General features: G+C 44.2%; 1 protein-coding gene across 1 annotated transcript; it reads left to right on the forward strand.

Moving 5' to 3' along the window:
• The first annotated feature begins 310 nt into the window (after positions 1 to 310).
• On the forward strand, positions 311 to 5975 carry CSTF1 (cleavage stimulation factor, 3' pre-RNA, subunit 1, 50kDa). Its single transcript, XM_009873488.1, has 5 exons — positions 311 to 501; positions 1898 to 2175; positions 2937 to 3134; positions 3620 to 4010; positions 5247 to 5975. Exons 1-5 carry the CDS (start codon positions 333 to 335, stop codon positions 5504 to 5506), a joined length of 1296 nt encoding a protein of 431 aa, XP_009871790.1. The 5' UTR covers positions 311 to 332; the 3' UTR covers positions 5507 to 5975.
• Positions 5976 to 12697: the final 6722 nt, after the last annotated feature.

The raw sequence follows: 12697 nt of genomic DNA on the forward strand, positions 1-12697 counted from the left end.
TGGAGCCGCAGTGTCCTGCCCTCTGCCGCTCCCCGGGCCGGTTTGCGGTCTGTTCGTTGGCCAGAGTTTCATTGCTACAGCAAACGGGTGCAACAGGTTTTCCCTTCTTTATTTTTTGTCTTTGCTTTGTCTTTTCTGTGTCCCTGTTACTTATTTTTTTGTCTTTCATTTCTCTGTCTCTGACTCTTAGCTAAAATACGGTAGCGTTCGGTGTCTGAACTGAAATTCAGCGGGATGTGCTGTATTTAAAAGGTTGTGGCTGTTCCATGCACCTCTCTCTATGTGATTTTTCTTCTTTATTTCAGGCCCCTCCAAGGCATTCCTTGCTCACAATGTATAGAACAAAAGTCAGTTTGAAAGACCGTCAGCAACTTTATAAATTGATAATTAGTCAGCTGCTGTATGATGGATACATAAATATTGCCAATGGCTTGATAAATGAGATAAAACCACAATCAGTCTGTGCACCATCTGAACAACTGCTGCACCTAATTAAGTTAGGTAAGCTGGAATAAAAAGCTGATGTAGAGTTTCCAGATCCCTAGCTTAAATCTTTGTGAACTAAGAAGTTTGTATTACAGAAAAGAAATGTTTTATGCAGAAGTGATGTCTAGAAACAAGACACATAGACTTCGTGTATTTCGATATAGCCTTTGCCTCCGTGCTTTTTTTGAAGGGCATTCTGGCTCTTGTGTGTCATCCTTCGGTACGTGTTGAAAGCAAAACAGGTCCCAGAACATTTTCAAAATCTGTTCCTTTGAACTTACATAACACGTAAGGATACCTGCGCAGGGTCCTGGGTGACTGGCAACCTTCTAAAAATACCCTCCAGTAAATGGGATCACCGAGTCCACAGCCCTGGTTGGAAATGGACCCACCCAGCTCTCTGCCAGCTTCAGAAGCGTTTTCTATGGGATTCTTCCTGACAGGACTGGAAGGGGCGCAAGCGCCCCCACTCGCAGCCTTCACCTGGCCCTTACAGATCAGTCTCAGGGAAATAAGCTTCACAGTCTGGGGTCTCAGCAAAGTACATCTGTGCTGCAGTATGTAGTGAAAACACCTGAGCTGCTGTTGGAACAAGCTGACTAAGGTGCTGGGAAAGGTCTGGCCCCAGCAGCATGTCTCCTGTGTTGTAACTGAACTGGTTTTGCTGCCTGAACTAGTTGAGTTCCCAGGGTATAAATACGTGAAGCCTTGTCTCTGTCTCAGCTGCGAACGCTGGACTTGCAGTGGTAGGTGGGAACAGACACTTTTGTGTTGCGTTTGATCGGTTGATGATCACGACTGGGCACGTCGCTGAAAGTTCTTGAGTCTGCCCGGCTGCCACTTCAGGGCTGAGCTGTTAGTGTTCTGAAGATGCATCCTGGAAATAAAATAAAAATCAAAATCCATAGAGTGGATGCGAAGAAGAGTAAGCATTTTCTTTGCAATACTGGGGTAGTTGTGAGTGGGGTAGGGGTTTTTTCCCTTCAATGCAATAAAACAGAAAAGGAAAGAATCCGTTAATGCTTCAGTTTTCTTACTTTAAATGCCCTGTAATAGCGTTGGGGCTTGTTTCTCCCTCTGTTAAAAGCTGACCAGAGGTCTCTTGATGGCTTCAGTAACTGGTTGTCAGTGCCTTTATCACCACTTAACATTCTACAGTATTTGCTGCTTGCATTTCCAGCGCTAATTTTAAGAGCCGTGTTTTGCTCTAGCGCAGCCAAAGTACCTCTTATTTCTCCTGAGTTCTGCTGTGTGAATCTGCTCCCTGCTAGCGCAGCTTTGTCCAGCAGGGTCTGCCTCTCTTCAAAGCCGACTCGTAGCGGTCGCAGAGGTCGGTAGCACAGATCTGGCCACAGCTTGCCTGCCTGAGAAGGTCAGCCTGGTTTAGGCACATCAACTTCTCTCTTTTCAGGAATGGAGAACGATGACAGTGCTGTTCAGTACGCGATTGGACGGTCAGATACAGTAGCTCCAGGCACGGGAATTGACTTGGAATTCGATGCGGATGTACAGACCATGTCTCCTGAGGCTTCTGAATACGAGACTTGTTATGTCACATCTCATAAAGGACCGTGTCGCGTAGCTACCTATAGCAGAGATGGACAGTTAATAGCCACAGGATCTGCTGACGCCTCAATAAAAATCCTTGATACAGAGAGAATGTTGGCCAAAAGCGCGATGCCTATCGAGGTAAAGTATGACGTGAATCGTAACCGCTTTGTGAATTCTTGAGGTGCTGTTTCATGCCATGTCTGTGCCTTGTCGCTGGCTTAGAGGGTTGGTCTAAATATCTATCTGGCCGTATTTCCCACTGCAACAGCAGCTCATAAAATACCCTTGAAGAAAAGGTAGAAGAAATAGGGCAAGTGTACCTGTGTGACTCCTGGCAGCAGTCTAGAGAAGTGAGCCAGAAATTGCTTCCAGTAGTCACTGATAATTGCTGTGGTGTGAACACGGTTTATTTTTGAACTCACTTCTGGCCTCTACAGCCTCCAGTGGCCGTTGGAAAACTTCTTCACAGAATACATCTGTATTTGCTGAATTTTTTCCAGTGCTCAGGTAGCAATCTGAAGGTGTTTTTTGCACAGAGGGCACTCCAAATCCTGAGTAGTGCGCTACGCGAGTTGGTACAGCTTCCCTTGGTTCTTAGCGGCAGCGCAGTGTTTGGGTTTGGGCTGTTCGTGGTGGTGATGTTTTCCTGCACCGGTACTCTGCTGCTGAAACTAGCTTGTCCTTGAGCGAGCCAGCCGACCTCTGGAAAGGTACTGGGATTTCAAGTGACAACAATCCATAGTGGTCCTTCAGATGGTTCGGGTAATGGTGACTGTGTGCATAGTCGTGTGTCAGAAGAGTGGCTGTTGCTTGGCCACTCTGGCCAGCGTAAAACCTGCTTTTCCTGTCAAAAGCATGTTCTGGTTTCTAACACCCTAACTTGTGAGTGTTCTTTGTAGGTCATGATGAATGAGACGGCGCAGCAAAACATGGAAAATCACCCTGTTATTCGGACTCTGTATGATCACGTGGATGAAGTTACGTGTTTAGCTTTTCATCCAACAGAACAGATCCTTGCATCTGGTTCAAGGGACTACACACTTAAACTGTTTGATTATTCAAAGCCTTCTGCCAAAAGAGCCTTCAAATATATCCAGGTTAGACACAATGCTGCTTCAGAGCACCCAGAGCTTGAATGTGTACGGTAATTACATATTAAGAGTGTGCGCATAGCGGATACCTGCACTCTACATCTAGTGCCTTCTGCTTGTTGTTAATCTAGACCGAACCTAACGTGGGTAACTTTGAACTCAACTGTATTGTCTCTGCTTTGGAGGCAGGGCTGGGATTACGTGCTGGTGGGCTTTGGGGCGTGTGGCTGGCTGACAGAGCCTCCTGTCACCCTTGTGAGATAGCCCAGAAACGAGCAGGCGCTACGAGCTGCTCTAGGACAGAACGTGCATTTCAGGGTAGCCTGCCTTTTTAATCCGCTGGGAAGCATTTTCCGTTTTGCAAAACCAGAACGCGTTGCGCTGTATCATAATGTTAGTAGGTTTTCAGCTCTTTAATGCCACAAGAAGTGACCCATTTCAGTTGGGTTTTTTTCTTTCTTGCACCAATTAATGTGTTTTTGATCAAACAGGAGGCGGAGATGTTGCGCTCAATTTCTTTTCACCCTTCTGGAGATTTCATACTTGTTGGTACCCAGCACCCCACCTTACGACTGTACGATATCAACACTTTCCAGTGTTTTGTGTCTTGCAATCCTCAAGATCAGCACACTGATGCTATCTGCTCAGTAAATTATAACGCAAGTGCAAACATGTATGTGACAGGAAGTAAGGATGGATGCATCAAGCTGTGGGATGGCGTTTCGAATCGCTGCATCACTACTTTTGAGAAGGCACATGACGGAGCTGAAGTCTGTTCTGCTATTTTTTCCAAAAATTCAAAATATATCCTGTCAAGTGGAAAAGACTCTGTAGCTAAGCTGTGGGAGATATCCACTGGCCGGACACTGGTCAAATACACAGGTACGTGGCAGGTGACCTTCCGGGTACCTTCTTTCTCAGGTACTGACCTATGGCAGGGGTGGCAGTATCATCAGCAGAACAGTAATTCTTAAAGGCCGTGGGAGAGTGCTGCTTTGAGGATAAATTGCCCCACGTTTTTTGAAAACATTTAATGTAGTCTAATTCCATAAGGGAAGATGTGATTCTTCTGTGCCGGTCAGTGTAAATGTGTTTAGTATGAGGAGATTCTGGGGACTTCACTGACACCGTTACTCCATGACTTTGGAGGCAGGTGGTTACTAAATTAGGGAAGAAGTAAAAACGCTGACTGGGACATTTGTGCAGAGAGTTTTGTTCTCTAGTTTTTCTTTAGTGTGTTTTAGAAACAGCGATTATTAAAAACAAACCAGCATCATCACTTTCCTGGCTGGTGATCATTTTGATTTTGTGACTGTCCTGTTTGTTGCTGGCTGAGGGGCACAGTTTAAGCTGGAAGGGTCAAAACCAACGCCTGGTCTGTTTCTGGCTCGAGGCCACTTTCCCACAGAGGGGGAACGGAACCTACTTCGGGGCAGTCGTTCTAACCATTAGACTCTTGTGCAAAAGATGGCTCTGGTAAGCCACGGCTGAAAAAGAGTTGACAGCTGGCTGTTTCTTTTTTTTTTCCTTTCTTTTTTTTCCCCCCAAGGATGCAATTGTGTGCGAGGTAGTCATACTTGGAGCATGTTGATAATACCATGCTTTGATCTCAGCAGGACTTAAGACATGGTGAAGGATGTAGAAGCTTTGCGTAAGATAGCAGCTGTGTGACGGGAGAACCTTGTGGGTCAAGCAGGGATGTTGAAAATTCTATGTATCAGCTTTTGGGCTGTATCCGGTCTTTTGTATGCGAGCTCTGTCTTACCCTCAGCCAGCAGAGTGCAGCACCTCCTTGATAAACGTTGGGAAAATACTGAGTAGGATGCAGATGTGTGCACTGCAAAGTAAATACCTGTGTGCGAAACACAGCTTATTGGAAGGTTGTGGAGGGAAGGTCTGGCCAAGGTCGGTCCTACAATGTGCCATGTGATTTATACAGTAAAAACAAAAGCTGTCGTTGATATTGAGAATCTGTGTATTCTCCTGCCAACTCTGTGGCTTTTTTAGACTCCTTTGTAGACTGCAGAAATCGATACTTGTGGGAGATTTATTCTTAGTTCTCTGGAAACTTCCTGAAGCTGGTCCTGTTTGGGTTAATGTTTTGCTGCGTGTATTTAGGAGCTGGTCTGAGCGGACGACAAGTACACAGGACACAAGCTGTCTTCAACCACACAGAGGACTACGTGCTGCTTCCCGATGAAAGGACCATAAGTCTCTGCTGCTGGGATTCAAGAACTGCTGAACGGAGAAATCTGCTTTCTCTTGGGCACAACAGCATCGTCCGTTGTATTGTCCATTCTCCTACCAATCCTGGCTTCATGACCTGCAGTGATGACTACAGGGCGAGATTTTGGTACAGAAGGTCGACAACAGACTAAGGACAGCTCTGTGAAACAGTGATTATCCAGATTTGTTCTATCATCTTGTATTGATTGTACTGCCAACAGATGCCTAGATGAAAGCCGTGCTGTGTCTGGTTTTTGATACTTTTCTGCCACGTTTGACAGAATTAAAATATTGAGACTTAAGTTTGCCCCACGCTAATTTTTTTATTAGTGTGTGTGGCATTAATTTTTGTAAGTCATCTCTAACTGTACTCGAGGAGTCGGGGGGGAGGAATAAAACGATCCTTGCAGGGAAGGATTAAACTTGTTCTCTTGTCTTTCTAAATCCTGTGAAAGATAATGTGACTGTATCTTGCTCAAACTGGGCAGTGTGGGCCAGTTTTGCTCTGCGTTGTATCTGTGCAATCCCACTGAAGTCTGGTTAAAGAATGGATTACACAAGTAACAGCAGAACTTGGCAAATATTTTAATAAAGCCTTAAGCTGCCTTCAGTTGTGATTCATTCTGTGTAAAGCTCTGGTTTGTATCTTTTAGTCTCGGAGTGCGTTTTGTTTGGCTTTTTTTTTGTCATTGGCCAAGTGGACCTTCAGTTCTGAGCCAGTCTTGTGCCATAAGAATTTGAAACAGGATTTTAAATTGTTTTGATTAGTTCAAGAAATGGTGTTCTAGTTCTGGTATTAAAGCTCAGACCTGAAATCTCATCTTCTTTTGAATTTATCTTAACAAGTGGGACCTCAAAGTAAATTCACGGTATTTTCAAGAAATAGCCACATTGCAACTGTAAAATGTGACAGTGCTGCAGCCTGTGAAGATGAGAATTTTGCCGTAGAGCCCTTTCGTATCCTTTCCGAAACTGCTGTGCATATTAACGTTTGTGTACGTACCTCAGAAATGTCACTTTGCTCTGTGTCTGTTGCACAGCACTTGAATTATGTTCTGTTGGGTTTTTTAGTATTCAAAACCCCAAACTCGCCGGTTCTCCCTGTTAGAGTCCCAAGTTTCCCAGACCTCATCCTCCTCAACAGATTGTGCCTAAATATTCTGTAAGTTTGAAAATCTACTGATTTTTACAGATGGTTGCTTGTGCAAAGTTTTAAATGTGTTCATTCAAGCATCCTTGCGAAGGGCTCTTGGGCTTCGTATTTGGGGCTCTTCCTCAAGTCACAAGTTCAGCACTTGCTTTCATGAGGACCTTCAATGTCAGATTGTTCTTACTGCTGGATTAACTTCCCGTTAGCACAAGTGTCTTGTCAAGGGCTGATGAGGGTACAGATTATGTCTGTATTTAAATAAAGATTACCTTTAAAAAAGTTATTTAATATATAAAGAAGGAAATGTATTAGTTTTCTTTTCTCTAGAACAAAGAAGAAATTAGGTGGATACTGGAAGGCAGTGTCTTTGGGGACATGTTAAAGCTTGGTGAATTCACTGTGTTACATCTGAATCGGATAAAACTGTATTTCCAGTATAAAACCTTTGGGGGGGGGATCAAGAGGTAGAGAATGACATTTAATTTTATCTTAAAAGCTACTGCTACGCAAAACTTTCCTTAGGCTTAGCAATCTTCTTTACTCCTCTGCCTTCCTTCCAGTTTTTAAAACTTCAAGAAATACGGGAGACATGCGATAGCTGTTCTGGTGGCTTTTTGGGTGGAGAAACAAGGAGAAGCAGAGCTTGGTATAAGGGAAAAGGGAAGTCCTGACACATGCCCTCTGCTGTTGGAGCCAGACTGCCAAACCGATGGCAGTGCTGATTTTTCAAGTCTGTTAAAAAAGCTACCCACAGGTAACATTTTTACTACCGGCGCTTGGACTCCTGTGTTTTTAGAATACCATTTGGGTGTTCTGTGTATTAAACCACTGCTGTGGAGCTGAGTTAGCAGCGTGCTCGCTTTCGCCTTGAGCTTCCTTAATTCTGTCGTCGTCTAACTTTCAGTGCAGAAATAAGAGTTTTATTCTGTTAAAAACATCCTGACGTCAGCACATTTCTTTTGAAGCCTCTTGTTTGAGAAGTTTGGGGCTTTTCTGCTGAAAGAACTTAGCTCACGCTGCTCAGGTAGATGACACAACCCCAGAGCGCAATAGTTCGGTACCACAGCATCCCGGCAGTGCCGCGGTGGTTGATGAGGGACGAGGCTGCTGCAGAGCATTCTGAGCAGCAGCGCCTGCAAGTACAAGAGGAGCTGTAGCTGCATCTTGAAGAACAAAGTTGTGTGCGCATTTAGCCTTACTGTTAGATCTGTGTTTTATTGAAGGGAAATACATCTTTTTGCTGTGTAAGTCTGGAAGTATCTAAGTAAACATTCTCCATGCGATCGTGCTTACTACTGCAGTCAGAGAAGCTTCACACCTAGAAGCTGTATTAGATGATTCCAGTGCAGCTGCTTGTCCTTCGCAAGTTTTTGCAGTCTGTACCTCTTGGTAGCTACATCCTAGCGAGCTGCTCCCCTCAGAGAAGCACTAGCAGGATTATCACATCCCCAGAAAGTCTCCATCACCTGTCTAAAGCTCTGTTGTATCCATGGGGCGTGTAACCCACTGCCGCTGTCCCGGGAGGAAGCTCTAATGGGAACGTGGCGTGGGGATGCCACAGCTGGTGCTGATGTCAGCCTCGCTGATGTGAAAGCAAACCTTTGGGGACAAATAATTATGGTTTTGTGTCTTTCAGCCTTCAGCATTCCTCGGCACACGGACTTGGCACTCGTCAATCACTCGTAACTAGCACACGGCTCTAGGGAAAGTCTTTCCTAAAAGGCCACTTCTGGAATTAGGCTCGCTTGGACCCTTTGAAACAGATATCAGACTTTCTACTTAGGAGGGGATGCTGGCCTGGAATAAATAATTCTCACTTCACGGACACACAGGCTATCTTTCCACCAGAGCTGCTCTGTGAGGCTGAATGCCTGGAAATACTGAAGTGCAACAAAGGAAAAGTAGTTCAGATAATTCTAGATTGGGTTAGGAAGGTCTTTGTGTGGCTGTAAGGGACCCTTCAAACACGCTGCTGCAGAGCTGCTCTACTCACTGAGCAGGATATTGCAAGAGAGGAGACCAAACCCTCACATTTCCTTCTGTACACATGTCAGTGTCTAAGCCTTGGTGCAGCCAGGAAGAGTCTTCCACACAGCATTCACACCCAGTACATAAGGTTTTCACACCTTGAAACAAAAATACCTATGGGTGCCTTAAAACTTGAGACCACTCTGAAAGGTGTGAAAAATGTTTGCCTTGAAATCCTGAACTGGTGTGAAGGTGGCAGTCATTTCTGTCAACCACTGGGCAGCCCCTTGTGGTACGTAGTATTTTCGAATTCATTACACTTCTAAAAGAGGAAATAGAGGAACATGCAGCAAAACAGAGGGGTGACACTTCTGACTGCGGTTAATTGCGACAAGTTGGTGACAGAGAGATCAAGGAAAATTCCACTTGCAGACAGACTCTTTTTCTCTCTTTTAGATGCTAATGGGGTTTTTCTGTTTTGCACTCTGTTCTTTTTAATCTATCTGTTGTGACAGAAATTGTCTGTCATGAAATCCTTTTCTGCAAATTCCTAAAGGCTTTTAGGGGTAGAGCTGTCAGATGTGTTTTCTTAAGACACAGTTCCTATCACAGTGGCTGCGCAAAGCTGAAGCGAAGTCTCTTCATCTTGCAGTAATTACCTGTATTGCTCAAAGAGACGCCGCTGGTGAGTGACAGCAATGGACAAAACCATAAGAATTGACAGAACTGCAAAGGTATGTGTGGTTTTTTGAGTAGAGCATATAAACAATTAGGAAAAAAGGGGCTGATGTTTGAATTCAGCATGATGCTTGGTGATTAAGGTTGGACGCGATGAGCTTGAAGGTCTCTTCCAACCAAAACTGTTCTATGACTCTCCGCTGTGGGAGTTTTTTGGTGTTCTCCTCCCGGGGTGGATGGAAGGCTCTTGCCGATGTTCATGTACCTGGTGACTCCCCGCACTTTTTGTTGTGACAAAACTATTAACTGGAAGAAATGTCTTCTTGGGAAGGACTCTGAATAAAACAGGGTTCCCAAATAGCAAATACCTATGAATAAACACATCTGTGAAATAATAAATATATAACTCGGAGGTTCCTACTGTATTACTGCTATCCTGTAGTAACGTCACAGTTCTTTGTCAGAGACTTTCAGTGACAGTCCAGGTGACCTCCTGCATGACAGATAATTTCCCTACATTACCCGCAAAACAAAAGGAATTTTTAAGTACTGTGGTTTTTTTTCTTTTGAAAGACTAGAACTAGTTCATAAGGCTTTTTACATTTACTTGTGTATTCATATTGCATCTAGTATAATTTTGTATATCTACATAGATAAAATGTTGAAGTCTCGATTCAAAGTCAGTGCCTTGCTTGTCCTACTGTCTCTGAGTCTAATAAGCAGTATAATGGAATTATCATTTTCATCCTGGATTATGATCTCAGTGTTTACTGTAAATAAATGGCCTCCTGGAAACTTTATACAAAATATCGTGTGTGGGGGGGAAGCTTAGTACTAGCTCGACGAGTCTTTTTTTTTCCCTCAAAATTTTCCATTGAGGCACGTGAAGATCAGAGGACTATTTTTCAAGTTAAATCATCAGAAATTGATGCAGGACATTTTTCATTTTCATATAAAGAAGAGAGTTTCTATCTCTAGGTGTGATGTTTTCAGTTTTCTTAAATTAACCAATGTCCAAATAAATGTAATGGTAGCAAGCTGATTTCTTGTTCTGCTGTGAGACTTTTAGACACAGACATACCACATTCAGTCAAATTCAGCTCAGTAACAAGTGAAAACGTCAAATTTATTTCAGCTGTATAATTTATGAACTGTTTATAAGGTTCCTAGTACCCTGGCAGTACCATTTATTATAATATCTGAATATTACACTTAATACAAAAATACTAAGGATGTCTTTCTACTACTGTCTGGACTTCGTGAAGCACCACGTGCCGATCCTCGGTAGTTTTACTGTTCCAGGCATTGCTGTGCTCCAGCTACTCCACCATCACAAGGAAAACCCTTTCTGAAAATGAATTCAGTGTATGAGCGCAGCCAGAGGAATGATGTTACTTCTTTCGTGTTGTGTTTACACATGTGGCACAGTCTGTGCAGGAAAAGCTGCACTTCACGGTGCAATGTCCCGCGCGGTCAGCGTGACGAGCTGCGCTTGGGAAAGAGCTCCGCTACTGCTCGACAGCATTTTCTGCGCTGTTGCAGGGAAAACAGGGGCATTTTGCAATCGCCCATTAAGCTGATCTGAAGTTTATCTCTCCTTCCATGATGCCCAGTTCACATATTCCCATCTTGTCCACAAACCAGTGCGCGATGGAGAACAAGAGATGTGTTTCTGGGAGTTCCTCCGTGCCCGGGGATGCAGGCACCCGCTCCCCCAGCCCAGCCCCGGGGTGCCTGCTGTCCCCCCAGGCTCCTTCCCAAACACCTGGGAGCAAAGAGGTGTTTCAAAATAGGATTTACCAGAGCTAATGTATTGATCAAGGAGATAGCTAAGAGGAAGCACTGGAGAGAGTCTTCATTTTCCTGGGCCTCAGATAATAAATTTGGGGCTGTCCTCAGGGATGCAGTTGGGTGGAAGTGGACTCACTGCCCAGCTTTCCTGGGGAATTCTGAGAGTGCTGGCATGGGAAAACAGTCTTGACCCAGGGACTTCGCACCTCATTTAATTTATTACCCGTTAGCACAAACTTCTAATCACTGATTTGGGTGATTGAGAGGGAATAAACCATGAACAATTCAGCAAGCGCTTAAGTGAGCACCTTTTATCACCCTTCCTAGTCTCAACTTGTCTTATTTTTGTGCTCAGTCTGGCCCAGTTCATTCAAGGAGGCAATGGTGGCCCAGGAGGTTGGGGCTGGAGGAAAAACTCTCCAGGCTCCTGCTCCATGATTCTTGTCCATTTTCCTCTGCTCCCTTGTGCCCCTGTCCTGGCGTGGGACATCCGTGGTCACAGTCCTTTGGGGCGTCCCTGTCTCAGTGTGGGTCCCCTGCGGTCTGGGGAGAGTGTCCCTGCCCCAGCATGGCAGGGAGGGATCTTGTCTGGGATTAGAGCAAGAGAACATTTAATTGTATCTGAAAGAAGTTTTGTGGCCGAAAGTTGTGGCACTGTTATTTGTATTTCTGGATCATTTCAACAGCTGGTAGCACCTGAAAAATTCCAGGGTGGTAAGTCAATGGCTTCATCTTCTGCAAGAAGGGGAGCTTCAAACTAGTAAAACTGGTGTTTATAATACTAAAAAAAAAAAAAAATAATAAGTGAGAGAGAGAAGAAAATAAAAACCCTGAAGGCATTCAAATGAGTTGCTTTGTGCCAGGAATTCTTTCCCATTTGGACAACTGCGTTAGCTGCTTGTCTGCTCCGAGTCCCAGCCCAGAGGTATGGATTTTGTTGAGAAAGCATTTTCAATTCAGCATTTGCTATTCAAGATACATTGCTTTTTCTACTTACGTGATTGTGGGTTTGGGAGAGACTGTCTATTTTCATCTTGAAGCTACTGTGGAAAGAGGAAGGAAAAGACTTTTGCTAGATAAAAGGCAGCATGTACAAAGGCAAAAGTTAGTAGAAGTTTCCAAATCCCAAGATATTCACAAGTTCGAAGCAGTAAAACTGTGTATTTGCATAAGGATAACCTGGGCAGAGCTGTTGCTGAGCAAATAGCAACTATGAGTAATTTTGAAAAACATTATTATTTAATAATATTGAAGATTTCTTTTTAACAATCAAAAAAAAAAAAACCCTTCAGCTCCAGTTAATATTTAGCTTTCCTCTCAGGTTTTCTGCCTCTGAAGAGTGACATTATTTTGCAGGGATTTCTATAACTATTAAGAAGATCTGTTCAGTCTTCTGGAGACCTGAACGTGCAAATTTCAAAGTTTATCAAACCACTTTTAAGTAAAAAAAAAACCCTCACAGGAGTAAAAAACGATGCTGTTAAAAGGCTTCAAAACCCAACCCTCACTTTCTGGCTCAGCTGCCCTGCCTTGTGCCTTCCTGTTGCGAAGCAGAGAGAGGCATTTCCCGGGGTGTTTGCAGGAGGGACATCTGTGTCCCCTGCACCAGGCCCTCATTAGCAGCAGCAGCTGCAGCCCAGTTGCACCGTGGAGATAATTTTGCTACGTAATTAGCTCCCTTCGTTCCCCAATAGCTGCTCTCCTCAGGGGCTCCCAGGGACTGCAGCAGGAGGGGGAAGGAGGGCGAGCATTTGCT

Source organism: Apaloderma vittatum, unplaced genomic scaffold, assembly GCF_000703405.1.
Source record: "Apaloderma vittatum isolate BGI_N311 unplaced genomic scaffold, ASM70340v1 scaffold19777, whole genome shotgun sequence".
Lineage (NCBI taxonomy): Eukaryota > Metazoa > Chordata > Aves > Trogoniformes > Trogonidae > Apaloderma > Apaloderma vittatum.